General features: G+C 46.1%; 1 protein-coding gene across 4 annotated transcripts in view; it reads right to left on the minus strand.

Annotated features, from left to right (window-relative positions):
• Positions 1-26,648, minus strand: part of tmem245 (transmembrane protein 245) — a 257,862-nt gene extending 231,214 nt beyond the window's left edge. For all 4 annotated transcript variants that reach the window (XM_070881138.1, XM_070881139.1, XM_070881135.1 and 1 more), the window contains exon 1: positions 26,059-26,648. In XM_070881138.1, coding sequence (XP_070737239.1) covers positions 26,059-26,628 — 570 coding nt within the window. In that variant the 5' untranslated portion in view covers positions 26,629-26,648. The remainder of the gene's footprint in view (positions 1-26,058) is intronic.
• Positions 26,649-27,806: the final 1,158 nt, after the last annotated feature.

Below are 27,806 nucleotides of genomic sequence, written 5' to 3' on the forward strand. Positions count from 1 at the left end.
GTCAACCCCCTCATCAACCGAGTGAACTTTCTCTGAACTGCCTCCAAAGCAAGTATATCCTTTCGTAAATATGGAAACCAAAACTGTACACAGTATTCCAGGTGTGGCCTCACCAATACCCTGTATAACTGTAGCAAGACTTCCCTGCTTTTATACTGCATCCCCTTTGCAATAAAGCCCAAGATTAAATTGGCCTTCCTGATCACTTGCTGTACCTGCATTCTAACGTTTTGTGTTTCATGCACAAGTATCCCCAGGTCCCGCTGTACTGCAGCACTTGGCAATTTTTCTCTATTTAAATAATAGCTTGCTCTTTGATTTTTTTTGCCAAAGTGCATAACCTCACACTTTCCAACATTATACTCCATCTGCCAAATTTTTGCCCACTCACTTAGCCTGTCTATGTCCTTTTGCAGATTTTTTGGGTCCTCCTCACACATTACTTTTCCTCCCATCTCTGTATCGTCAGCAAACTTGGCTACGTTACACTTGGTCCCTTCATCCAAGTCATTAATATAGATTGTAAATAGTTGGGATCCTAGCTCTGATCCCTGTGGCACTGCACTAGTTACTGATTGCCAACCCGAGAATGAACCATTTATCCCGACTCTCTGACAGAAAACAGTGAGCCAATCCTCTATCCATGCTAATATATTACCCCCAACCCTGTGAACTTTTATCTTGTGCAGTAACCTTTTATGTGGCAACTTGTCAAATGCCTTCTGGAAGTCCAAATACACCACATCCACTGGTTCCTCTTTATCCACCCTGTTTGTTACATCCTCAAAGAATTCCAGCAAATTTGTCAAACATGGCTTCCCTTTCATAAATCCATGCTGCCTCTGCCTGACTGAATTATATTTTTCCAAATGTCCTGCTACTGCTTCTTTAATAATGGACTCCAAAATTTCCCAACCAGATGTTAGGCTAACTGGTTTATAGTTTCCTGCTTTTTGTCTGCCTCCTTTTTTAAATAGGGACATTACATTTGCAGTTTTCCAATCTGCTGGGACCTCCTCAGAATCCAGGGAATTTTGGTAAATTACAACCAATGCATCCACTATCCCTGCCGCTACTTCTCTTAAGACCCTAGGATGCAAGCCATCAGGTACAGGGGATTTATCCGCCTTTAGTCCCATTATCTTACTGAGTACCACCTCCTTAGTGATTGTGTTAAGTTCCTCCCCCACCCCCCCCCCCCCACCACTATCCACTGTTGGGATATTGTTTGTGTCCTCCACTGTAAAGACTGATAAAAACTCTGAACAAATATTTTGTGCCATCTCCATGTTCCCCATTACTAATTCCCCAGTCTCGTCATCTAAGGGACCAACATTTACTTTAGCCACTCTTTTCCTTTTTATATACCTATCGAAACTCTTGCTAAGTGCTTTTATATTTCATGCTAGTTTACTTTCATAGTCTATCTTCCCTTAATCATTTTTTTAGTAATTCTTTGCTGGCTTTTAAAAGCTTCCCAATCTTCTGTCCTCCTACTAGTTTTGGTCATTTTGTATGCCCTTGTTTTTAAATCGGATACCGTCCTTTATTTCTTTAGTTAGCCACGGATGGCTATCTTTTTTTTTTACCCCTTTCTCCTGACTGGAATATATTTTTCTTGAGAATTGTGAAATATCACCTTAAATGTACACCACTGTTCATCAACCGTCCTACACTTTAATCTATTTTCCCAGTCCACTTTTGCCAACTCAGCCCTCATACCTTCATAGTCTCCTTTATTTAAGCTTAGTATGCTGGCTTGAGATCTAACTTTCTCACCCTCCATCTGAATTTGAAATTCAATCATGCTATGATCACTCATTCCAAGGGGATCCTTTACTAGGAAATTGTTTATTAATTCTGTCTCATTACACAGGATCAGATCCAAGATTGCCTGCCCCCTGATTGGTTCCGTTACATACTGCTCAAGGAACCCGTCCCTTATGCACTCAATGAACTATTCCTCAAAGCTAGCGTGACCAATTTGATTTGTCCAATCAATATTGAGGTTAAAATCACCCATGATTATTGCTGTTCCCTTTTCACAAGTCCCCACGATTTCCTGGTTTATACTCCGACCAACAGAGTTGCTACTGTTTGGGGACCTATAGATTGCGCCCACTAGTAACTTTTTCCCCCTTATTCCTTATCTCCACCCAAACTGTTTCAACATCCTGATCATTTGAGCCAATATAGTTTCTCACTATTGCAGTGATTCCATCCTTTATCAATAGAGCTACCCCACCTCCTTTTCCTTTCTGTCTGTCCTTCCGGATTGTCAAATACACCTGAATATTTAATTCCCAGGCCTGGTCACCTTGCAACCACGTCTCTGTGATGGCTATCAGATCATACCCATTTGTATCTATTTGTGCCGTCAACTCATCTATTTTTTTACGAATGCTACCTGCATTTAGACAAAGTGCCTTTAAATTTTTTTTTACCCATTTTTTCCTACTTGTTTCCTCTCTCCTTCAAACTCACTTTCTTTATTTTTGCTTTCTAATTCCAGCTTTACTCCCCTCCCGACTGAATCTATTTTCAGGTTCCCATCCCCCTACCAAGCTAGTTTAAATCCTCCCCAACAGCACTAGCAAACCCCCCCCCCCCCCCGCAAGGATATTGGGCCCGGCTCTGTTGAGGTGCAACCCGTCCGGCTTGTACAGGTCCCACCTCCCCCAGAAGCAGTCCCAATGCCTCAGGAAACTAAAGCCCTCCTGCCTACACCATCTCTCCAGCCATGTATTCATCTGCTCTATCCTCCTATTTCTGTACTCACTAACTCGTGGAACCGGGAGTAATCCGGAGATTACTACCTTTGAGGTCCTGCTTTTTAATCTCTCCTAGCTCCCGAAACTCTGCCTGCAGGACCTCATCCCTCTTTCTACCTATGTCATTGATCCCAATATGGACCACAACCTCTGGCTGTTCACCCTCTTCCCCCAGAATGCCCTGCAGCCGCTCAGTGACATCCTTCACCCTGGAACCAGGGAGGCAACATACCATCCTGGAGTCATGTCTGTAGTCGCAGAAATGCCTGTCTGCTGCCCTGACTATTGAATCCCCTACCACTATAGCTCTTCCATTCTTCTTCCTCTTTCTCTTCTTCTTCATTTTCTTCCTCTTCTTCCCCTCCCCCCCACCGTGCAGCTGAGCCACCCGTGGTGCCATGGATTTGGCTCTGGCTGCACTCCCCAGAGCCACCATCCGTCATCGGTTGGAGAGCGAGATGGACTCAGGGGACTCCTGCATTACCTGCCTTGACCTCCTCTTCTATCTGGCGGTCACCCAATCGTATCTGCCTGCACACTCAAGCTGCGGGGTGACGACCTCTAGAAACATGCTAAATGTTGGCCTTTATTGCAAGGGGGAGAGAGTATAAAAGCAGAGAAGTCCTGCTACAACTGTACAGTGTATTGGTGAGGCTATACCTGCTATATTGCATACAGTTTTGGTCTCCATATTTAAGAAAGGATATACTTGCATTGTAGACTGTTCAGAGAAGGTTCACTAGGTTGATTCCGGAGATGAGGGGGTTGACTTGAGGATAGGTTGAGCGTATACACATTGGAGTTCAGAAGAATGAGAGGTGATCTTATTGAAACATAAGATAATGAGGGGGCTTGACAAGGTGGACGCAGAGAGGATATTTCCATTCATAGGTGAAACTAAAACTAGGGGACATAGTCTTAGAATAAGGGGCCGCCCATTTAAAACTGAGATGAGGAGAAATTTCTTCTCTCAGAGGATTGTAAATCTGTGGAATTCGCTGCCCCAGAGAGCTGTGGAGGCTGGGTCACTGAATATATTTAAGGCGGAGATAGACAGATTTTTGAGCGATAAGGGAATAAAGGGTTATGGGGAGCATAGAAACATAGAAAATAGGTGCACGAGTAGGCCATTCGGCCCTTCGAGCCTGCACCACCATTCAATAAGATCATGGCTGATCATTCCCTCAGTACCCCTTTCCTGCTTTCTCTCCATACCCCTTGATCCCCTTAGCCGTAAGGACCATATCTAACGCCCTCTTGAATATATTCAATGAACTGGCATCAACAACTCTCTGCGGCAGGGAATTCCACAGGTTAACAACTCTCTGAGTGAAGTTGTTTCTCCTCATCAGTCCTAAATGGCCTACCCCTTATCCTAAAACTGTGTCCCCTGGTTCTGGACTTCCCCAACATCGGGAACATTCTACCCACATCTGACCTGTCCAGTCCAGTCGGAATCTTATAAGTTTCTATGAGATCCCCTCTCATCCTTCTAAACTCCAATGTATAAAGACCCAGTTGATCCAGTCTCTCCTCATATGACAGTCCAGCCATCCTGGGAATCAGTCTGGTGAACCTTCGCTGCACTCCCTCAATAGCAAGAACATCCTTCCTCAGATTAGGAGACCAAAACTGAACACAATATTCCAGATGAGGCCTCACCAACACCCTGTACAACTGCAGTAAGACCGCCCTGCACCTATACTCAAATCCCCTAGCTATGAAGGCCAACATACCATTTGCCTTCTTCACCGCCTGCTGTACCTGTATGCCAACTTTCAATGACTGATGAACCATGATACCCAGGTCTCGTTGCACCTCCCTTTTTCCTAATCTGCCGCCATTCAGATAATGTCTGTCTTCGCGTTTTTGCCCCCAAAAGTGGATAACCTCACATTTATCCACATTATACTGCATCTGCCATGCATTTGCCCACTCACCTAACCTGTCCAAGTCACCCTGCAGCCTCTTAGCGTCCCCCTCACAGCTCACACCGCCACCCAGTTTAGTGTCATCTGCAAACTTGGAGATATTACACTCAATTCCTTCATCTAAATCATTGATGTATATTGTAAAGAGCTGGGGTCCCAGCACTGAGCCCTGCGGCACTCCACTAGTCACTGCCTGCCATTCTGAAAAGGACCTGTTTATCCCGACTCTCTGCTTCCGGTCTGCCAACCAGTTCTCTATCCACGTCAGTATATTACCCCCAATTCCCTCTGCTTTGATTTTGCACACCAATCTCTTGTGTGGCAGGGAAGTGGAGCTGAGTCCGTGATCAAGGCAGCCATGATCTTATTGAATGGCGGAGCAGGCTCGAGGGGCCAAATGGCCTACTCCTGCTCCTATTTCTTATGTTATGTTCTTACAGTACCGAAATGGGAAGATCGAAGCCATTGTCTCCGGTCCCCGCCACAAACTCCGTTCCCTCGACACCAACTCCATCCCTCTCCCTTGCATCTGTCTGAGGCTGATCCAGACTATTTGCAACCTTGGTGTCATATTTGACCCTGAAATGACCTCCTCCCTTCCCACTGTCCAGGGCTCCAAACAATCCTTCCATGTGAAACAGCAATTTACATGTACTACTTTGAATTTAATATACTGAATTTGCTGCTCACGATGCAATCTCCGCTACATTGGAGACCCCAAATGCAGATTGGGTGATAGCTTTGTGGAAAATCTTCATTCAGTCTGCAAGGAGAGTCCCTGAGCTTCCGATCGCCTGTCATTTTAATTCTCTGCCCCATGCCCACTCTGACCTCGGACTCCTACATTGTTCTAATGAAGCTCAATGAAAGTTCGAGGTACAGTCCCTGATCTTTCGATTAGGCACTTTACAGCCTTTAGGATTCAACATTAAAAGTTCAACAATTTCAGATCATTACCGCTGCCATATTCCCAGTTACATCTCCGCTAGACCCAGAGTCTCCTGTATCTGTGAAGTTAGTCTGATCTACTGTATTGTTTTGTCTTGCTGAAACTGATTGGACAGTCCATCACTTTTCGACAATAACCATCCACAGTAGATTTGTGCGGTTTGATTTGGGGGCAAGGGCTAGCTGATTTGGGGAGCCGATTTCGGACGACTGCGCTGTGCGTTGTCCGGTTTTCGGACGGCTGTTTTGTTGTGCCATTTGGGAAGTGCAAAGCAGGCTTCGCGGAGTTTCGCCGGGCTCTTTCCCAGTGGTTTTAGGTGGACCGCTAGCGTGCAAGGCTGGGGGTGCCGCGGTCGCTGTGCTTTGGAGTTTTGGCGCATCCGTGTTCTGGCCAAGGGAAGGCACCCGATGGGGACTTGCGTTGCGGACTCAGGAGCAACGGTACCTGTGAGCGTGAAGACCTGCAAGAGGAGGTGGGTTGGAGTTTTTGTTTTTTTCTATTCTTTTTCGGCGATTTTGTGGGTTTTGTGAGTTTTTGTTTTTTGGAATTTCCCTGGGCCCGGCTCGCGGCGGTAATCGGTTTGGAAGGTAGGGTGTCCTGATTTCAGAGCATTTTCGGGATTCCGGACGGCCCCGCCACAGATCGGCGCGGCATCCGGATTTCAGAACATTCCGAAACTCTGGATTTCAGACGCTCAAACTGTATATAAAACTCTGATTTTGGCAAGAATCCCTGTCCTTCTGCCCTGATGCGGTCCTTTCCACACCGTTTAACTTAACAGGTTTCTTATTGGTCAGTCCTGTTGTAACTACTTCCATTATTTTAGTATTTCTTTCACCTGAATTATCTATGGCCTCAATTTTCCCCAGTTATTTGCGCTGTTTTTTTGGCCTAAATTAAAAAATCCATGTTCCCCCAAAGAGTGTAACTCAGTTATGATTTTTAAAGGTTTTTTTAAACCTCATTGGGGGCATAACCTGCCACCCGCGCCAATTCTGGCCATTTAAGCAAGTTTAGCCAGCTCCGATTTACTCCAATTTTTCTTAGGACGGCGTATGTGACCTCTGTGAAAAAACCTTCTGGGCAGTTAAGAAAATTGGCGCAGGTAAGGGAATCAGCACAGCAGATGCACTTCCAGGGCCCAAACAGCAGCAGCAGAGAGGAGCAAGAGAGAGAGGGAGAGAGAGGGGGTGAGGTCTTTCGGCCAGAGTTTAGGAGCGGGTACCGATACCAGCGGTGAGGGAAGCCTTTCAGCCAGAGTTAGGAACAGGTACCGGGGAGGAAGGAGGCCCTTCGGCCTGGGAGAGTAGTGGGTAGCGGCACCAGGAGGCCCTTCGGCCTGGGATAGTAGCAGGTACCAGGAGGGAGGAGGCCCTTCGGCCTGGGACAGTAGCGGGTACGAGCACTGGGAAGCCCTTCAGCCAGGGAAAGTAGTGGGTACCTGCACCTGGAAGGGAGAGATAGGCATTAGTCATAAATACTTTAATCATTTAATGGTGGTAAGTTGTGCAATGTGTAATGTGCTTGTGCAGGTTGCTGTGAGTTGGCTGTTGTATGTTTCACTTTCCAGCCTCAGTGTGTCCCTGGTTACCATGGCAACCCGATGTTTTTGGTGCAGATCTTAGGCTCCACCCCCAAAGCTAAAGGACAGGCTAGGCAGCGCCAAAATGAACAATTCAAACAGGGAAACTTGGATTTTTTTTTTGTGTAGTTGGGCCCCAAAAAACGGGCGTAACTCTTCAAGTACGCCAATAACCGCTTCAGGGAAAATTGAGCCCAAAATCACTATTTATGACCCGAACTCTGCTCTTATCTATTTTAAAAAAAATCATTTTTACCATTGTTACCAACTGTGCCCCGCCTCCATTTATTAGTTTAATGTTCTTTTTCCCACCCTATTTATCCTTTCCGATGGGACCAATGGCAATCTGACAGCTTTGTGGTCACTTTTTACACCAACTTTTTATTTCTGCGTTTTTTTTGTAGCTGAATTCAAATGCTCAAACTGCCATGGTGAAATTTTAAACTCATGTTCTCTGGATCCTTCTGGATTGCTCGTCCAGCAACATAACCACTATATGAACGTCAGATTAGTGAAACTATATGTCAGGTGAAGTAATTTAGGCGTACAGAGGATTTACATACACTGCAGTTTAACTATAGTTCAGTGCAAAGATCACCTGGAAACTTCATTTTTTAAATGTTAGTTTGGCTCTCTCCAAGCTGGCATTTAAGCAACATTCACATGACAGTAATTAGAGCTTAGAACATAAGAACATATGAATTAGGAACAGGAGTAGGCCATCTAGCCCCTCGAGCCTGCTCCACCATTCAACAAGATCATGGCTGATCTGGCCGTGGACTCAGCTCCACTTACCCGCCCGCTCCCCATAACCCTTAATTCCCTTATTGGTTAAAAATCTATCTATCTGTGACTTGAATACATTCAATGAGCTAGCCTCAACTGCTTCCTTGGGCAGAGAATTCCACAGATTCACAACCCTCTTGGAGAAGAAATTCCTTCTCAACTCTATTTTAAATTGGCTCCCCCGTATTTTGAGGCTGTGCCCCCTAGTTCTAGTCTCCCCGACCAGTGGAAACAACCTCTCTGCCTCCATCTTGTCTATCCCTTTCATTATTTTAAATGTTTCTATAAGATCACCCCTCATCCTTCTGAACTCCAACGAGTAAAGACCCAGTCTACTCAATCTATCATCATAAGGTAACCCCCTCATCTCCGGAATCAGCCTAGTGAATCGTCTCTGTACCCCCTCCAAAGCCAGTATATCCTTCCTTAAGTAAGGTGACCAAAACAGCACGCAGTACTCCAGGTGCGGCCTCACCAATACCCTATACAGTTGCAGCAGGACCTCCCTGCTTTTGTACTCTAGCCCTCTCGCAATGAAGGCCAACATTTAGTGCATGTGTGAACAGCACAGATGGGCAGAGACAATGTTGAAACCATCATCCATGCCTTTATCACCTCCAGATTCAACTATTACAATGTTGTCTTGACCAGCATCCCACCCTTTGTAAATTTCAACTCATCCAAACTCAACTGCCTATATCCTATCGCACAGCAAGTCCCACTCACCCATCATTGTTGACCTGCATTAGCCACCAATGCCCCAACACCTCCAATTAAAAATTATCATCCTCGTGTTTAAAACCCATCATGGCCACACCCCTCCCTATCTGTAACCTCCTCCAGCACTCCCACCCACCGGAACATTCTACTGACTCTGGCTTTTTGTGCATTCCCCCTCCTCCACCATTGGTGGCTCTGCCTTCAGCCGCCTTGTCCCCATGCTCTAGGATTCCCTCCTTAAACCCCTCCACCACCCTATTCTTTAAGATCCTTTTTAAAACCAACCTTTTTTGACCAAGCTTCTGTCCATCTCTCCTAATATCTCCTTCTTTGGCTAGATGCTTTTTCTTTAAACTTCTGTGAAGTGCCTCAGAATGTTTAACTGCATTCAAAGTGCTATATAAATACAAGTTGTTTTTATTGAATCGGCAATGTAAATCATCTCTGCTGGCACTGCATTACATTCTACAAACAACAAATCTAGTGTAACAGAAAAATGGCTGATACCACCAAAAACAATTGGCTAAATTTTCGAATTTAGCTCCATAATTTAGAACAGATCTAAAACCTATTATCATGTTAAAAGTTCCAACACTATCAATACAGATGGATTGCAATGAAGGTGGCACAATTTAGAAACACATGCTTTTGATCTTAGTGCAATTTTAAGTGAAATACCATCCACTTTATGCAGAATGAAAATTGACATTTGATCTTGCTGCTGTCCACAATCCAGAGAGAAAACAGGGAACTACAGACCAGTTAGCCTGACATCAGTTGCAGGGAAAATGCTAGAATCTATTATTAAGGACGTGGTAACAGGCGACTTAGAAAATAATACTAGGATTGGGCAGAGTCAACATGGATTTATGAAAGGGAAATCATGTTTGACAAATCTGTTTTTTTAAAGCAGGATAAAGGGGGGGGGGGGGAAACCAGTGGATGTGGTGTATTTGGATTTTCAGAAGGCATTCGATAAGGTGCCACACAAGAGGTTATTAAACAAAATTAGGGCTCATGGGATTGGGGTTAATATACTAGCACGGATTGGTTAAAGGACAGGAGAGAGAGTAGGAGTAAATGGGTTATTTTCAGGTTGACAGGGTGCAACCAGCAGTGCCACAAGGATCGGTGCTTGGGCCCCAGCTATTCACAATCTATATCAATGATTTCAATGAGGGGACCAAATGTAATATATCCAAGTTTGCTGATGATACAAAGCTAGATGGGAATGTAAGTTGTGACAATGATGCAAAGAGATATCAATGGGATATAGACAGGCTAAGTGAGTGGGCAAGAACATGGCAAATAATACTAGGATTGGGCAGAGTCAACATGGATTCATAGGGCTCAATTTTGACCAGGAGTTGCTCAGTTTTTTTCTTGGAGTAACCTGGTTTTTCTGGCGTAACTTAAAAATCCCCAGTTTTCCCAATCAATTTGCACCAGCATAACTCAGTTAGTTACGATTTTTTTAGGTTAGTATTTTTTTCTCAAAAGAGGGCGTTACTACCCACCTACGCCAGTTCTGCCCATTTAGGCAACTTTGGCCAGCTAATAGTTACTCCATTTCTACTTAGGCCAGTGTATGTGGCCACTTCAGAAAACCCTTGTGGAGACTTAAAGAAATTGGCGCAGGTAGGTATATCGGAGGCCATTTGGCCTGTGATGGGGCGGGAAGCGGAGAGAACCTGCACCTAAACTAACCAAGCCATACCCTTAGCAATGTTTGCAAACAAAAGGTACCAACAGTTCAATAAAAAATAAAAAATTGAAGTCCTGCCTTTACCTTCAAACTCAGCCCGGGAAGACAACAGGCCAGTGCGGGAGGCCACTTGGCCAGGGCTAGAGGCGGGCAAGAGAACTGATAGAAATCACCGGCAGGCAGGAGCACTATCAGTTCTCTTGCCCGCCCCTAGCCCAACAAAAGATGCAGAATAAATGCAGAGAATTTTACCGAAAGTAGCCCAGCAACACAGGGAGGAAGAACATCACCACGCTTTCAAACTGACAGAGTGACCTCCATCAATTGGGACTGTTGTTGCAGACCCGCAGCGCTACGGCGTATGCGCGGACATCACGAATCACCACTGCGCACGTGCAGACGTCCCAGCACATTTTCAAGCGCAGAACGACTGGCCACGCTGCGCGACTGCAGTGAAGAGGCCAGACAGCGGCCAAAGTTCCAACATTTTTTTCAACGCATCTGGGAACCTACATAAATAGCGCAACTCCGGTAGGTGTGCCGAAAAACGGGCTCAGTCAAAATTGAGGCCATAATGTGGAGAGATGTGAAGTTATCCACTTTGGTAGGAAAAATAGAAAACAGTTTTTTTTAAAAATAGTGAGAGATTGGGAAATGTTGGTATTCAGAGGGACCTGGGTGTCCTTGCACACAAAACAAAGTTAACATGCAGGTACAGCACACAATTAAGAAAACAAATGGTATGTTGGCCTTTATTACAGAGGATTTGAGTACAAGAGTAAAGATGTCTTACTGCAATTATATAGGGTCCTGGTGAAACAGCACCTGGAGTGTTGTGTACAGTTTTGGTCTCCTTACCCAAGGAAGTATATACTTGCCATTGAGGGAGTGCAACAAAGGTTCATAGACTGATTCCTGGTATGGGGGGATTGTCCTATGAAGAGAGATTGAGTAGACTGGGCCTATATTGTCTAGAGTTTAGAAGAATGAGAGGTGATCTCATTGAAACATACAAAATTCTTACAGGGCTGGACAGGGTAGATGCAGGGAGGGTGTTTCCTCTGGCTGAGGAGTTTCGACCAAGGGTCACAGTCTCAGAATAAGGGGTCGACCATTTAGGACTGAGATGAGGAGAAACTTCTTCACTCAGAGGGGGGTGAATCTTTGGAATTATCTACCCCAGAGGGCTGTGGAGGTTCAGTCTTTGAATATATTCAAGACAGAGATCGATAGATTTTTGGATATCAAGGGAATCAAAGGATATGGGGATTGTGCAGGAAAGTGGAGTTGAGATAAAAGATCAGCCATAATCTTATTGAATAACGGAGGCTTCAAGGGACCGAATGGCCTACTCCTGCTCCTAATTCTTCTGTTCTACTTCTATTGTGGCTTTACCTCTCCGGACATTCATTTTATTTATCCTAAACTAACTTGTATGGCTCCAAGACCTGCATTTGTTATTCTTTGTATCTTTTGAAATAAATCATCTTGGCTTTTAGGCTTCTGTACCAAGCTAACATTGTTTTCCTCTATTTTCAGGGATTTACTTTTGTTCCATATCCCTTAAAATAGTACTGAAAAAGATTTTCTCCCTTTTTAAATGCTTCCTCTCTAGAATCCTGCTGCACATATTAAGCAGACATATACAACTTCTGTAAGATTTTTCTTTATTTGTTCTGGAATGTGGGCATTGCCCATCCTTAACTTCCCTTGACAAGGTGGTGGTGAGCCACCTTCTTGATCTGTGCACATTAACAAATACTTGGATGTGCACTTGAAGTGCTGTAACCTACAGGGCTACGGACCAAATGCTGGAAAGTGGGATTAGGCTGGATAGCTCTTGGTCGGCCTGCGCGGACACGATGGGTCGAAATGGCCTCCTTCCGTGCTGTAAATTTCTATGATTCTAGTACTGTTAGGGAAAGATTTCCAGGACTATGACCCAGCAACGATGAAGGAACGGCGATATATTTCCAAGTCTAGATGGTGTGCAACTTGGAGGGGATCTTGCAAGTGATGGTGCTCCCATGCGCCTGCTGCCACTGTTCTTCTAGGTGGTAGAGGTCAGGGGTTTGGGAGGTGCTGCCGGAGAAGCAGTGGCTAGTTGCTGCAGTGCATCTTTTAGATGGTGCACACTGCAGCCACGGTGCGCCGGTGGTGGAGGGTGTGAATGTTGAAGGTAGTAGTGGGCTGCCAATCTAGCAGGCTGCTTTGTCCTGGATGGTGTCGAACTTCTTGAGTGTTGTTGGACCTGCACTCATCCAGGCATGTGTAGAGTATCTCATCACGCTCCTGACTTGTGCATTGTAGATGGTGGAAAGGCTTTGGGGAGTCAGGAAGTGAGACACTCGCTGCAGAGTACCCAGTCTCTGACCTGCTCTTGTAGCCACTGTATTTATGTAGCTAGTCCAGTTAAGTTCCTGGTCAATGGTGACCCCCAGGATGTTGATGGTGGGGGATTCGGCAATGGTAATGCCATTGAATATCATGGGTAGGTGGTTAGACTCTCGCTTGTTGGAGATTATCATTGCCTGGCACTTGTGTGGCACGAATTTACTTGCCACTTATCAGCTCACACTTGAATGTCATCCAGGTCTTGCTGCATGGACTGCTTCACTTTCTGAGGAGTTGCGAATGGAACTGAACACGGTGCAGTGAACATCCCCACTTCTGACCTTATGATGGAGGGAAGGTCAGTGATGAAGCAGCTGAAGATAGCTGGGCCTAGGACACTGTCCTACAGCGATGTCCTGGGGCTGGGATGATTGACCTCCAACAACCACAACCATCTTCCTTTGTGCTTGATATGACTCCAGCCATTGGAGGGTTTTCCCCCTGACTTCCCTTGCTTTTTGTGGTGTATATCAATGATCTAGATTTAAATTTAGGTAGTATGATGAAGAAGTTTGCAGATGACACTAAAATTGGCTGTGTGGTTGATAATGAAGAGGAAAGTCATGGTCTGCAGGAGGATATCAATCTACTGCCAGGTGGGCAGAGCAGTGGCAAATGGAATTTAATTCGGAGAAGTGAGAGGTAATGCACTTTTGGAGGGCTAATAAGGAAAGAGTATGCACATTAAGCAGTAGGCCACTTAGAAGTGTAGATGAACAAAGGGACCTTGGAGTGCTTGTCCACAGATCCCTAAAAGTAGCAGGCCAGCTGGATAAGGTGGTTAAGAAAGCATACGGAATGCTTGGCAAGGCATAGCATACAAGAGCAGGCAGGTTATGCTTAAATTGTATAATACTTTGGTTAGGCCACAGCTGCAGTACTGCGTGCAGTTCTGGTCACCATATTATAGGAAGGACATGATTGCACTAGAGAGGGTGCAGAGGAGATTTACTAGGATGCTAACTGAGATTCTCCATTCCAGGCATGAGGACAGATTGAATAAGCTGGGTTTGTTCTCATGGAACAGAAGAGGTTGAGAGAAGACCTCATTGAGGTGAACAAACTTTTGAGGGGCCTGGATAGAGTGGATAGCAAAAGTCTATTTCCCTTGGTGGAGGGGTCGATTACAAGGTGGCATAGTTTTAAGGTGGTTGGTGGAAGGTTCAGAGGGGATTTGATGGGAGGCTTCTTCACGCAGAGGGTTGTGGGAGTCTGAAACTCACTGTCTGGAAGGGTGATGGATGCAGAAACCCTCACCACTTTTAAAAGATGCTTGGGTGGACACCTGAAGTGCTGTAACCTGCAGGGTTACGGACCTGGAGCTGCTAAGTGGGATTAGACTGGATAACCTCTCATTGGCTGGCGCAGGTACGATGGTAAGTACTGCAAGGAATTGAATACGGCCAAGGTGATCTCCTGGACTAGTTTTGATTGTTTGGATGGATCGGAGAGGAATTTTCCCGATTTTCTTTTCCCCAATTGGCCTGGGTTTTTAAATCTGGTTTTTGCCTCTCCCAGGCAATCACATGGCTCCGATTGGGGTGGAGTGTAGAATGTTTCGGTGCAAGGGATGTCGCGGTTGTGTGGGGCGGACTGGTTGGGCTGGGTGCTCTTTACCTTTCTGCCATTGTTCATAGGTTGATATGTAACCTTCAGGGCTGCTGACCGAGGGCCGTATGGCTCTTTGTCGGCCGGCATGGCCTCCTTCTGCGCTGTAGTTTTCTATATTTCAGTTTTACTAGAGCTCCTTGATATCACACTTGGTCAAATGCTGTCTTGATATCAAGGGCAGTCACTCTCACCTCACATCTGGAATTCAGCTCTTTTGTCCATGTTTGGAACAAGGCTGTAATGAGGTCTGGACCCAAGTGGTCCTGGCAGGTTATTGTAGAGCAAGTGCCACTAGATAGCACTGTCGACGACACCTTTCATCATTTTGCTGATGATCGAGAGTAGAGTGATGGGGCGATAATTGGCTGGATTGTACTTGTCCTAGTTTTTGTGGACAGGAGATACCTAGGCAGTTTTCCACTTTGCCAGTTAGATGCCATTGTTGTAGCTGTACAGGAACAGCTTGGCTAGAGGCACGGCTAGTTCTAGAGCACGTCTTCAGTACGACAGCTGGGATGTTGTTGGGGCCCATTGCCTTTGCTGCATCCAGTGCACTCAGCCGCTTCTTGATATCACGTAGCGTGAATCCAATTGGCTGAAAACTGGCTTGTGTGATGGTGGGGACCTCAGAAGGCAGCCAAAATGGATCATCCATTCGGCACTTCTGGCTGAAAATGGTTGCAAACATTTCAGCCTTGCCTTTTGCACTTGCGTGCTGGGCTCCGCCATCATTGAGGAAGGGGGTAGTCATGGAGCCTCCTCCTCCCGTTAGTTGTTAATTGTCCACCGCTATTCACGACTGGATGTGGCAGGACTGCAGAGCTTTGATCTGATCCGTTGACTGTGGGATCGCTTAGCTTTGTGTATAGCTCGATTAAGATGCTTTATGCTTTTTTTTTTCCAGTTATTCTTAGTAAACCTATGGATTAATCAAACTTTCCAAGATTATGATAGCGAATTTCAAAGGCCTGTGACACTGTAGCACGCAATAGGTTATTGAAAAAGTCACTCTTTTAATGCAAGAGTAAAATTATTAAAACACACAACTATTACTGGAGCTAGTACCAGAAAAGGACTTTTCATTACAACACATTTTTAATGGTAAACAGAAGTCAGATTATGTTTGAAATCTGGGATAAATAACATTCTTGCTTGCTCACAATCTCTAAATGCAGAGTTCCAACTCGAGCCTAGATAAATGAGATGTACCTCAATGGCATGACAGTTTCCACTATAAAACAGTCAACAGGACTTGCAACAGGAATCCCAAAATATTCTTTCTAATTTATTCCACCCTATATATTAAAAAATTAGTGTCAATTCACATGCACAAAAAAAGTTGAACACTGGAGCAGTTATCAGTATAATTAGGCCAGCTCCTGAAAGAATCTGAATACAGAGAACAGATTACACGAAGTTGTAAGCGGCAGGCTCATGGCTTTAAAGAGTTTTTACTTTATGATACAGTATTTGATTTAAAAGCATGAAATCAGTAAATCTCTACAGTATTTATGTAAGCTTTTTCTTCAATAAATAATTCATGCTACGGACTAATTTAAACATCATACTAAGCAGTTGGCACAAGTCTTTGAAATGAGCAGTTAAGTGAAAGCAGTTATCTATAATAACCTATTTTACCTCAGTTTTATTTCAATGTCATATGTGCAGCACATAAGGGAGTTTTAGTATTTCTGTGCACACAAGTAAATATGATCATTTTATCAATTTTCTTTATCCTCTCCTGAAGATGGTTATCTCTGCTGGCAGACAGTTTCACAGCCTCTGGTCATTTATTGGCCATTTTTCATGCCTTAGTAATGACAAGAAATGTCAACAGATTATATGAGAGGATTGAGGGATCCTAGAGCTGATCAAAGCTCCTAAAGCTAAACCAGTTCATGACTGGATAACAATTATGTTATGTATGTAAACATTACCAATGTGTAAGACTTGCCACTAGGGGGCACACTTGTGGGAGACCCAAGGATCACCTGCACATCCTGGGCAAACAGGTATAAAAGGCAGTCTCCCATGCTGCCTCCTCACTCTGGAGTTACAATAAAGAGACCAAGGTCACAACAGTTTGAGCTTAACATATACAGTCTTGTGGAGTTATTCGAAATGTAATAAATTAGGAAGTGTTGACTGATTTTCTTCCTCCTTAGTCCAGGAGCATCGAGAACAAGTGTAGCATCTCCACCTCAACTAAACGATTTCAGCAGAAGCAAGGGATCAAATACCAAACCATCCGAGTCTCATCTGTAGGATGTAACCAGAATTGAGAGGATGCAACTGTCAGAAAAGATTGAGCAGGCAGGGATTCTTTTCTCTGGAAAAGAGAAGACTAAGAGAAGACTTGATAGAGGGCACTAAAATTATGAAAGGGTTCGATAGGGTGGTTGTGGAGAAACTGTTTCCACTTGTGGATGAGTCCAGAACAAGAGTGCATACTACAAGATAGCCAGTAACAGATGTGGTTTTGGATTTGAACCTCGCTGCCACATGAAGTGGTTGAAACAGATAGTATTGATGCAATTAAGGGGAGGCTTGATGCATACATGAGAGATAAGGGAATAGAGGAATACTGGGAGAGGTAGAATAGGAAGAAAAATTTTAAGAGTAGCATGAGGCTTGTGGAGGAATATAAACACTGGTATAGACCACCAGGGCCAAATGGTCCATTCCTCTGCTGTAGATTCTATGGGCCCAAGTTTCCACATGATTTGCGCCTGATTTTTAGGAGCAACTGGTGGAGAACGGACTATCTTAGAAATCGCAATTCTCCACATTTTTTTTTCTGCAGTTCTAGTCAGGTAGAACAGTTCTACTTTGGAACAGAATTTTTTCTTCAAAAGGGGGCGTGTCCGGCCACTGACGCCTGATTTCAAAGTTTCCACAGTGAAAAAGTACTCCAAACTAACTTAGAATGGAGCAAGTGAAGATTTTTGTAGAACTGAAAAAACCTGTTCTACACATTAAAAAATCAGGCGCAGGTTACAAATTAGGCGTCCAGAACGAGGTGGGGGGGGGGGAAGGGAACTCATTAAATTGTACAATAAATCCTTATTTATACTTCTACAAATATTATACAAATAAATCCAACCTGAATAAACATTTATAAGCAAAGAAAAGATTAAATAAACCATCTTCCTACCTGTGTGAAAGTGCTTCAGGCACGGAGAATGCTGCAGTCGTTCGTTCCCGCGGGGTGGGCGGGGGGGGGGGGGAGGGAACAGCCTTTTCGTTCCCGCGGAGGGGAGGGGGGGGGAATTAAACAGCCGCTTCGTTCCCGTGGGGGGGAGGGGGGGGAATTAAACAGCCGCTTCGTTCCCGTGGAGGGGCGGGGGGGGGGGGGAATTAAACAGCCGCTTCGTTCCCGCGGAGGGGAGGGGGGGGGAATTAAACAGCCGCTTCGTTCCCGTGGAGGGGGGGGGGGAATTAAACAGCCGCTTCGTTCCTGTGGAGGGGAGGGGGGAAATTAAACAGCCGCTTCGTTCCCGTGGAGGGGGGGGGGGGGAATTAAACAGCCGCTTCGTTCCCGTGGAGGGGGGGGGGGGGGGAATTAAACAGCCGCTTCGTTCCCGTGGAGGGGGGGGGGGGGGAATTAAACAGCCGCTTCGTTCCTGTGGAGGGGAGGGGGGAAATTAAACAGCCGCTTCGTTCCCGCGGAGGGGGGGGGGGGGAATTAAACAGCCGCTTCGTTCCCGCGGAGGGGGGGGGGGGGGAATTAAACAGCCGCTTCGTTCCCGCGGAGGGGGGGGGGGGGGAATTAAACAGCCGCTTCGTTCCCGCGGAGGGGGGGGGGGGGGAATTAAACAGTCGCTTCGTTCCCGCGGAGGGGGGGGGGGGGAATTAAACAGCCGCTTCGTTCCCGCGGAGGGGGGGGGGGGGGAATTAAACAGCCGCTTCGTTCCCGCGGAGGGGGGGGGGGGGGAATTAAACAGCCGCTTCGTTCCCGTGGAGGGGAGGGGGGTAATTAAACAGCCGCTTCGTTCCCGCGGAGGGGGGGGGGGGGAATTAAACAGTCGCTTCGTTCCCGTGGAGGGGGGGGGGGGGGAATTAAACAGCCGCTTCGTTCCCGTGGAGGGGGGGGGGGGAATTAAACAGCCGCTTCGTTCCCGCGGAGGGGGGGGGGGGAATTAAACAGCCGCTTCGTTCCCGCGGAGGGGGGGGGGGGAATTAAACAGTCGCTTCGTTCCCGCGGAGGGGGGGGGGGGGGGGAATTAAACAGCCGCTTCGTTCCCGCGGAGGGGGGGGGTGGGGGAATTAAACAGTCGCTTCGTTCCCGCGGAGGGGGGGGGGGGGGGAATTAAACAGTCGCTTCGTTCCCGCGGAGGGGGGGGGGGGGGAATTAAACAGCCGCTTCGTTCCCGCGGAGGGGGGGGGGGGGGGGGGGGGGAATTAAACAGTCGCTTCGTTCCCGTGGAGGGGAGGGGAGGGGGGAAATTAAACAGCCGCTTCGTTCCCGCTGAGGGGAGGGGGGGGGAAGGGAACAGCCGTTTCGTTCCCACGGAGGGGGGGGGGGAAGGGAACAGCCGTTTCGTTCCCGTGGAGGGGAGGGGAGGGGGGAAATTAAACAGCCGCTTCGTTCCCGCTGAGGGGAGGGGGGGGGAAGGGAACAGCCGTTTCGTTCCCACGGAGGGGGGGGGGGAAGGGAACAGCCGTTTCGTTCCCGCGGGGGGGGGGGGGGGGAGACAGTGAGAAGGCTACAAGTGCTAATGTGCTTTTATTTAAAAAATGTTCAAAAATTAAACAGCTACAAAGAACTACAAAAATGGCCGAGTGCCAATGTTTTTTTCACACTGAGCATGCGCGAACGCTCCAACGCGCACGCACAGCGTTGCCGGCAGGAAAAAAAAACTAATTTAAATAGTACCCGCCCCCTCCCACTTACAAAATCGGCGCGAGTGTAGGCTCCGCCCCCCTGGGCGACGCACCAGGCAGACAAGGAGCTGCAGAACGCTCCAGAATTGCCAGTTTTTTTTTTAGGCGCCGTTTTAGGCACGAAAAACGGGCACCCAGCTCGGAGGGGCGCCCGTTTTTTATCGTGTGGAAACTTGGGCCCTATGTAACTCTGTGCCACATAATTGATGTATCCACTAACAGTGCAAATGACAAAGACTGAAAATGCTCGGTAAAGTTTGAATTGTGATTTTAACTCTCTTGGTAGATTTGAAAATTATACTTATTTGGTCTGCACTATGTATTGCATAATTCCAAGATTAGGGCAACATTACGTCTACGAGCTTTACTTACAGAACAAAAAAAACATTCAGCTCATGGTCTACCAAACATGTTGGGTCTTCTCTATCCCACTTATTTAATCACTGGAGGGAAATCCTACACAAACCTGATTCCCAAATGTATAGAATCATAAATTTACAGCACAGGAGGCCATTCGGACCACCATGTCCATGCTAGTTGAAGTCTAATCCCACTTTCCAGCTTTTTGTCCATAGTCATTGTAGGTTATGGCACTTCCAGGTGCATATCCAAATATTTTTTAAATATGTTGAGAGTTTCTGTCTCCACCCCCCGTTTCAGGCAGCAAGTTCTAGGACCCCACCACCCTCTGGGTGAAAAATGTTCTCAACTCCCCTCTAATCCTTCGACCAATTACTTTAAAATCTATGCTGCTTGGTTATTGACCTCTCTGCTAAGGACATAGGTGCTTCTTATCCATTCTATCTAGGCCCCTCATAATTTTATACACCTCAATTAAGTCGCCCCCTCAGCCTCTTCCATTCCTAAGAAAATAGCCCCAGTCTATCCCATCTTTCCTCGTAGCTGAAATTCTCCAATCCTGGCAACCTCCTCATGAATCTCCTCTGTACCATCTCTAGTGCAATCACAGCTTTCCTGTAGTGTGATGATCAGAACTGTACCAGTACTCGACTGTGCCCGAACTACTATTTTATACAGATCAAACATAACCTCCCTGCTCTTATATTCTATGCCTAGGCTAATAAAGGAAAGTATTGCATATGTCTTATCAACCTTATCTACCAAGGAGTCACCTGCACACCCTGGGCAAGCAGGTATAAAAGGCAGTCTACCACGCTGCCTCCTCACTCTGGAGCAGCCAGCGGCAGTTGCAGAGGCCCATAAAAGGGAAGCGGCCACAGGAACAGCCAGCAGGAGTTCGAGGAGCTAGCTGGTGCTGGTTCAGGGACAGAAGGTAAACAAGGAAGTAAAAAGAAATCGAAGTGTGACATCACAGCCAAGCGGGTAAGTGATTGGCTGGTGGGTTGGTGAGTATTTGATCTTTTTCTTTTCTCATCAGTAGGAAACCTTTGGCATTGTTGCCAAATGAAGTTAATCTAAGGGTTAAGTCATGGCAGGAGAGCCCAGACCCGTGTCATGCTCCTCCTGTGCTATGTGGGAAATCAGGGATGCTACCAATGTTCCTGACTACTATGTGTGCAGGAAGTGTGTCCAGCTGCAGCTCCTGACAGACCGCACTGCGACACTGGAGCTGCCCATGGACTCACTCTGGAGTATCCGCGATGCTGAGGATGTCGTGAATAGCACGTTTAGTGAGTTGGTCACACCGCAGGTAAAGGTTACTCAGGCAGATAGGGAATGGGTGACCATCAGCAGAGCAGTGGAAGGAAGGTAGTGCAGGGGTCCCCTGCGGTCATCTCCCTCCAAAACAGATACACCGTTTTGGGTACTGTTGGGGAGATGACTCATCAGGGGAAGGCAGCAGCAGCCAAGTTCATGGCACCATGGGTGGCTCTGCTGCACAGGAGGGCAGGAAAAAGAGTGGGAGAACTATCGTGATAGGGGATTCTATTGTAAGGGGAACAGATAGGCGATTCTGCAGCCACAAACGAGACTCCAGGATGGTATATTGTCTCCCTGGTGCAAGGGTCAAGGATGTCTGAGAGAGACTGCAGCACATTCTGGAGTGGGGAGGGTGAACAGCCAACTGTCTTGGTGCATATAGGTACCAACGATATAGTAAAAAACGGGTTGAGGTCCTTCAAGCTGAATTTAGGGAGCTAGGAGTTAAATTAAAAAGTAGGACCTCAAAGATAGTAATCTCAGGATTGCTACAAGTGCCACATGCTAGTCAGAATAGGAATTGCAGGATAGTTCAGATGAATAGGTGGCTTGAGGAATGGTGCAAGGAGGAGGGATTCAAATTCCTGGGGCATTGGAACCGGTTCTGGGGGAGGTGGGACCAGTACAAACCGGACGGTCTGCACCTGGGCAGGACCGGAACCTATGTCCTAGGCGGAGTGTTTGCTAGTGCTGTTGGGGAGGGGTTAAACTAAAATGGCAGGGGGATAGGAATCAATGCAGGGAGGTAGAGGAAAGTAAAAAGGGGGCAGAAGCAAAAAAGAAGCAAAACATAGGAAGGAGAAAAGCAAGAGTGGAGGGCAGAGAAATCAAGGGCAAAAATCAAAAAGGGCCACATTACAACATAATTCTAAAAGGACAAAGAGTGTTAAAAAAACAAGCTTGAAGGCTCTGAGTCTCAATGCGAGGAGCATTCATAATAAGGTGGACGAATTAACTGTGCAGATAGCTGTTAACAGATATGATGTAATTGGGATTACAGAGACATGGCTCCAGGGTAACCAAGGCTGGAAATTCAACATCCAGGGGTAGTCTATATTCAGGAAGGAAAATGAGGTGGGATAGCGTTAATGGTTAAAGAGGAGGTTAACACAATAGTATGGAAGGACATAAGCTTGGATGATGTGGAATCTATATGGGTGGAACTGCGAAACACCAAAGGGCAGAAAACGTTAGTGGGAGTTGTGTACAGACCACCAAACAGCAGTAGGCTGTCAAACAGGAAATTAGGGACGCGTGCAATAAGGGTACAGCAGTTATCATGGGTGACTTTAACCTACAAATTGATTGGGCTAACCAACTGGTAGCAATACTGTGGAGGAGGATTTCCTGGAGTGTATAAGGGATGGTTTTCTCGACCAATATGTCGAGGAACCAACTAGAGAGCAGGCCATCCTAGACTGGGTCTTGTGTAACGAGAGGGGATTAATTAACAATCTGGTCGTGCTTGGCCCCTTGGGGAAGAGTGACCATAATATGGTAGAATTCTTTATTAAGATATAGAGCGACACAATTAATTCAGAGACTAGGGTCCTGAACTTAAAGAAAGGAAACTTCAATGGTATGAGAAGTGATTTGGCTAAGATAGACTGGCAAATGATACTTAAAGGGTTGACGGTGGATAGGCAATGGCAGACATTTAAAGATCACATGGATGAATTACAACCAGTGTACATCCCTGTCTGGCGTAAAAATAAAACAGGAAAGGTGGCTCAACCGTAGCTAACAAGGGAAATTAGGGATAGTGTTAAATCCAAGGAAGAGGCATATAGATTGACAAGAAAAAGCAGCAAAACTGAGGAACTGAGAAATTTAGAATTCAGCAGAGGACGACTAGGAGTTTAATTGGCAGGGGGGAAATAGAGTATAAGAGTAAGCTTGCTGGGAACATAAAAACTGACTGCAAAAGTTTCTATAGATATGTGAAGAGAAAAAGATTAGTGAAGACTAATGTAGGTCCCTTGCAGTCAGAATCAGGTGAATTCATAATGGGGAACAAGGAAATGGCAGACCAACTGATCAAATACTTTGGTTCTATCTTCACTAAGGAAGACACAAATAACCTCACGAAAATACTAGGGGACCGAGGGTCTAGCGAGAAGGAGGAACTGAGGGAAATCGTTATTAGTCAGGAAATGGTGTCAGGGAAACTGATGGGACTGAAGGCCGAAAAATCCCCAGGGCCTGATAAGTACTCTGGGATGCAGACTAAGGAAGTGGCTCTAGAAATAGTAGATGCATTGGTGGTCATTTTCCAACATTCCATGGACTCTGGATCAGTACCTATGGATTGAAGGATAGCTAATGTAACCTCACTTTTTAAAAAAGGAGGAAGAGTAAAAACGGGGAATTATAGACCGGTTAGCCTAACATCGGTGGTGGGGAAATGTTGAAATCAATTATTAAAGATGTAATAGCAGCGCATTTGGAAAACAGTGACAGGATCGGTCCAAGTCAGCATGGATTTATGAAAGGGAAATCATGCTTGACAAATCTTCTAGAATTTTTTAAGGATATAACTGGTAGAGTGGATAAGGGAGAACCAGTGGATGCGATGTATTTGGACCTTCAAAAGCTTTTGATAAGGTCCCACACAAGAGATTAGTGTGAAAAATTAAGGCACATGGGATTGGGGGTAATGTATTGACGTGGATAGAGAACTGGTTGGCAGACAGGAAGCAAAGAATGGGAATAAACGGGTCCTTTTCAGAATGGCAGGCAGTGACTAGTGAGGTGCCGCAAGGTTCAGTGCTGGGACCCCAGCTATTTACAATATACATTAATGATTCAGACGAAGGAATTGAATGTAATATCTCCAAGTTGGCAGATGACACTAAGCCGGGCGGCAGTGTGAGCTGTGAGGAGGATGCGAAGAGGCTGCAGGGTGACTTGGACAGGTTATGTGAATGGGCAAATGCATGATAATGTGGATAAATGTGAGGTTATTCACTTGGTGGCAAAAACAGGAAGGTAGATTATCTGAATGGTGACAGACTGGTAAAAGGGGAGGTGCAACAAGACCTGGGTGTCATGGTACATCAGTCACTGAAGGTAGGCATGCAGGTACAGCAGGCAGTAAAGAAAGCAATGGCATGCTGGCCTTCATAGCGAGAGGATTTGCGTATAGGAGCAGGGAGGTCTTACTGCAGTTGTACAGAGCCTTGGTGAGACCACACCTTGAGTATTGTGTGCAGTTTTGGTCTCCTAATCTGCGGAAGGTCATGCTGGTTATTGAGGGAGTGCAGCAAAGGTTCACCAGACTAATTCCCGGGATGGCAGGACTGACATATGAAGACAGACTGGATCATCGAGGCTTATACTCACTGGAATTTAGAAGAATAAGAGGGGATCTCACAGAAACGTATAAAATTATGATGGGACTGGACAGGTTAGATGCAGGAAGAATGTTCCCGATGTTGGGGAAGTCCAGAACCAGGGGTCACAGTCTAAGGATAAAGGGTAAGCCATAAAGGACCGAGATGAGGAGAAACTTTTTCACCCAGAGAGTGGTGAACCTGTGGAATTCTGTACCACAGAAAGTTGTTGAGTCCAGTTCGTTGGATATATTCAAGAGGGAGTTAGATGTGGCCCTTACGGCTAAGGGGATCAGGGGGTATGGACAGAAGGCGGGAGTGGGGTACTGAAGTTGCATGATCAGCCATGGTCATATTGAATGGCAGTGCAAGCTCGAAGAGCCGAATGGCCTGCTCCTGCACCTTGTTTCTATGTCCTGCTTGGTAATTGATCTCTTTGCTCAGGAAATAGGTGCACTCCAATGTCCCTCTTTTTTTCTACACTTCTCAGTATCCTATCATTTATTGTATATTCCCTTGCTAGCCCTCCAAATGCAGTACCTCACATTTCTCCAGATTGAATTCCATGTGTCATTTTTCTGCCCACTTGACCAATCCATTGATATCTTCCTGCAGTCAACAGCTTTCTTCCTCGCTATCAACCACACCGCCAATTTTTGTATCATCTGCAAACTTCTTAATCATGTCCCCTACACTGAAGTCTAAATCATTGACATATAGCACAAAAAGCAAGGGACTGAGTACTGAGCCCTGCAGAACCCCACTAAAAACAGCCTTCCAGTCACAAAAACAACAAACATTACCCTTTGTTTCCTGCCACTGAGCCAACTTTGAATCCAACTTGCCACTTTCCCTTGGATCCCATGGGCTTTTACTTTTCTGACCAGTCTACCATGTGGGACCTGATCAAAAGCCTTGCTAAAATCCATGTAGACATCAAATGCGCTACCCGATTCAAGCCTTCTTGTTACCTCCTCAAAAAATTAAATCGACCTTCTCTTAACAAATCCATGCTGACTGTCCTTGATTAATCTAAATGACAATTAATACCGTCTCTTAGAACTTGTAAACACCATCAAGGTTAGGCTGACTGGCCTGTAATTACTCAGTCTATTCCTTTCTGAACAACAGTACATTAGCAGTCCTCCTGCACCACACCTGTAGCCAGAGAGGATTGAAAAATGATGGTCAGAGCCTCTGCTATTTCTTCCCTTGCTTCTCTTGATACATTTAATTCAGGCCTGGTGATTTATCTACTTTCAAAGATGCAAAACCCCTTAATACTTCCTCTTTCACTATGTTTATCTCATCTAATATTTCACACTCCTCCTCCTTAATTACAATGTCTGCATCATCCCTCTCTTTTCTGAAGACAGTTGCAAAATATTCATTAAAGAACCATACCCAAGTCTTCCACCTCATTACAGGTTACCTTTTTGGTCTCTAATAGGCTGTGCTCTTTCTTTCCTTTCTTCCTTATCCTCTTGCTCTTTATGTATTTATAAAACACCTTTAAGTTTTCCTTTATTTTACTTACCAATATTTTTTCATAACCTCTCTTTGCCTTCTAATTTCAAACAATCAAACACAACTACAGAACATGCAGTTTGCACAAACGGCCATTCCTTGGTCATCAGAGTACAGGAATCCCCGGTATCCCATGTAGCATTTCCCAATTTTAAAGAGGAAATCAGACTTTTTCCAACTTACCCACAACGTATTGAAATACTCCAGTGCTAAGGAGATAAACTGTCCAATGTAGGTGAGTAGCAGCTGCAGTCCGACCCAGGTGCTGAAGTAGTAGAGGAGGTAGAGGGCGGGCGCGCCCATGGCCATCAGAAGCAACAGTTTGCGCTTCAACAGCACCTGGTTACCCAACATCTCCACCCCGTGGTTGACGAAGGAGATGGGCAACATGAGGGTGCCCAAAACGATGGGCGTGCGAGAATCCTGGAGGCTGCCCAGCCATTTCCTCACCAGGTTAGTAAGGGTGGTCTTGAAGGGGTGCAGGAAGGTGCCACAGAGCACGGCCCACAGCAGCGGCCGCAGAAACGCCTCCAGGATAAAGTAAACCAGCACGGCCGCGCCACAGGAGATGGCCACGAATATCAGCGCGCCCGTGTTGTAAAACGCCTGCTTGATGTTCTTATCGAACTTGAGCGGCAGTAGCTGCTGCACCCCTTGTTGGACACAGTCACTGATGAGGCTGACACTCGACGACCTCATGAGCAGAGGTGGAGGTTTGCCCGCCGACACCGCCGCCGTCTCCTCCTCCGCCATGTTAGCTTTTGCCTGGTAACGGAGGGGCGGCCGGCGGGGCATGCCGGGAGTTGTAGTTCTCCGGTCTCGCTCCAGTGCCGAGAGGAAGGGGCGGGGCGGCGAACGGGAACTACAACTCCCGGCATCCTTGGCGGGCAGCGCCGCCGACAACCAGTGCATTTCAAAATCTGCGGCACAGCGTGAAGCAGCTGATGAAGTGACAGCAGGCTGTCAGTATTCATCCCAGGGAAGGTTATTTTAGGGATATTCAAGTTGCTAAATATCACGTCAACTCTTCGCAGGTTAATACTCGGGCAATTGAGATACACACTATTTGGGGCTCCGTTCTGCTCCCGGCTGTCGCGTTTCAGAGTGGGAACAGCAACACTCCGTACTTGGAAATAAGTTCTGCAAAAGTTTGAAATGAACCCGGAGATCTCAAGCGCTTTTTGAAACAAGTTTGGTGCTGCATTGGAATTTATAATCCTCGCAGCATCAAATCCAAGCAGTGCGAATAGCTTCCTCCAGGGGCTGAGCCGCCGCTTCTTTCTAGGGACTTGACTCCAGTGAGATTGTCGGTTTTTCTCTCCCTGCCAAACGGAGCCCATTATTTTAACATTTCTCGCCAGCGGGTTTGGATTACGCCTGCATTGGTTTGATTTTATATTCTCATTATATCACTAGACACTTGAATTAAGCCCCGCTGTTCTAACGAAAGGTCACCGGCCTGAAACGTTAACTCTGTTTTTCTCTTCACAGCGGCTGCCTGACCTGCTGAGCGTTTGCGGCATATATATAGTGTGTCTGGAACAACAACTTGTATTTATATAGCGCCTTTAACGTAGTGAAACATCCCAAGGCGCTTCACAGGAGTATTATGAGATTTTTAAAAATTGACATGGAGCGGCACAGGTGACCAAAAGCTTGGTAAAGGAGGTATGTTTTAAGGAGGATAGAGAGGCAGAGAAGTTTAGGCAGGGAGTTCCAGAGCTTGGGGCCTAGGCAACAGAAGGCACAGTCACCAATGGTTGAGCGATTATAATCAGGGATGCTCAAGAGGGCAGAATTAGAGGTGCACAGATATCAGGAGGTGGAGATTGCAGATATAGGGAGAGGTGAGGCCATGGAGGGATTTGAAAATAAGGAGAATTTTAAAATCGAGACGTTGCTTAACCAGAAGCCAATGTAGGTTGTCATGT

This window comes from Pristiophorus japonicus, chromosome 5 (genome assembly GCF_044704955.1).
Source record: "Pristiophorus japonicus isolate sPriJap1 chromosome 5, sPriJap1.hap1, whole genome shotgun sequence".
Taxonomy (NCBI): domain Eukaryota; kingdom Metazoa; phylum Chordata; class Chondrichthyes; family Pristiophoridae; genus Pristiophorus; species Pristiophorus japonicus.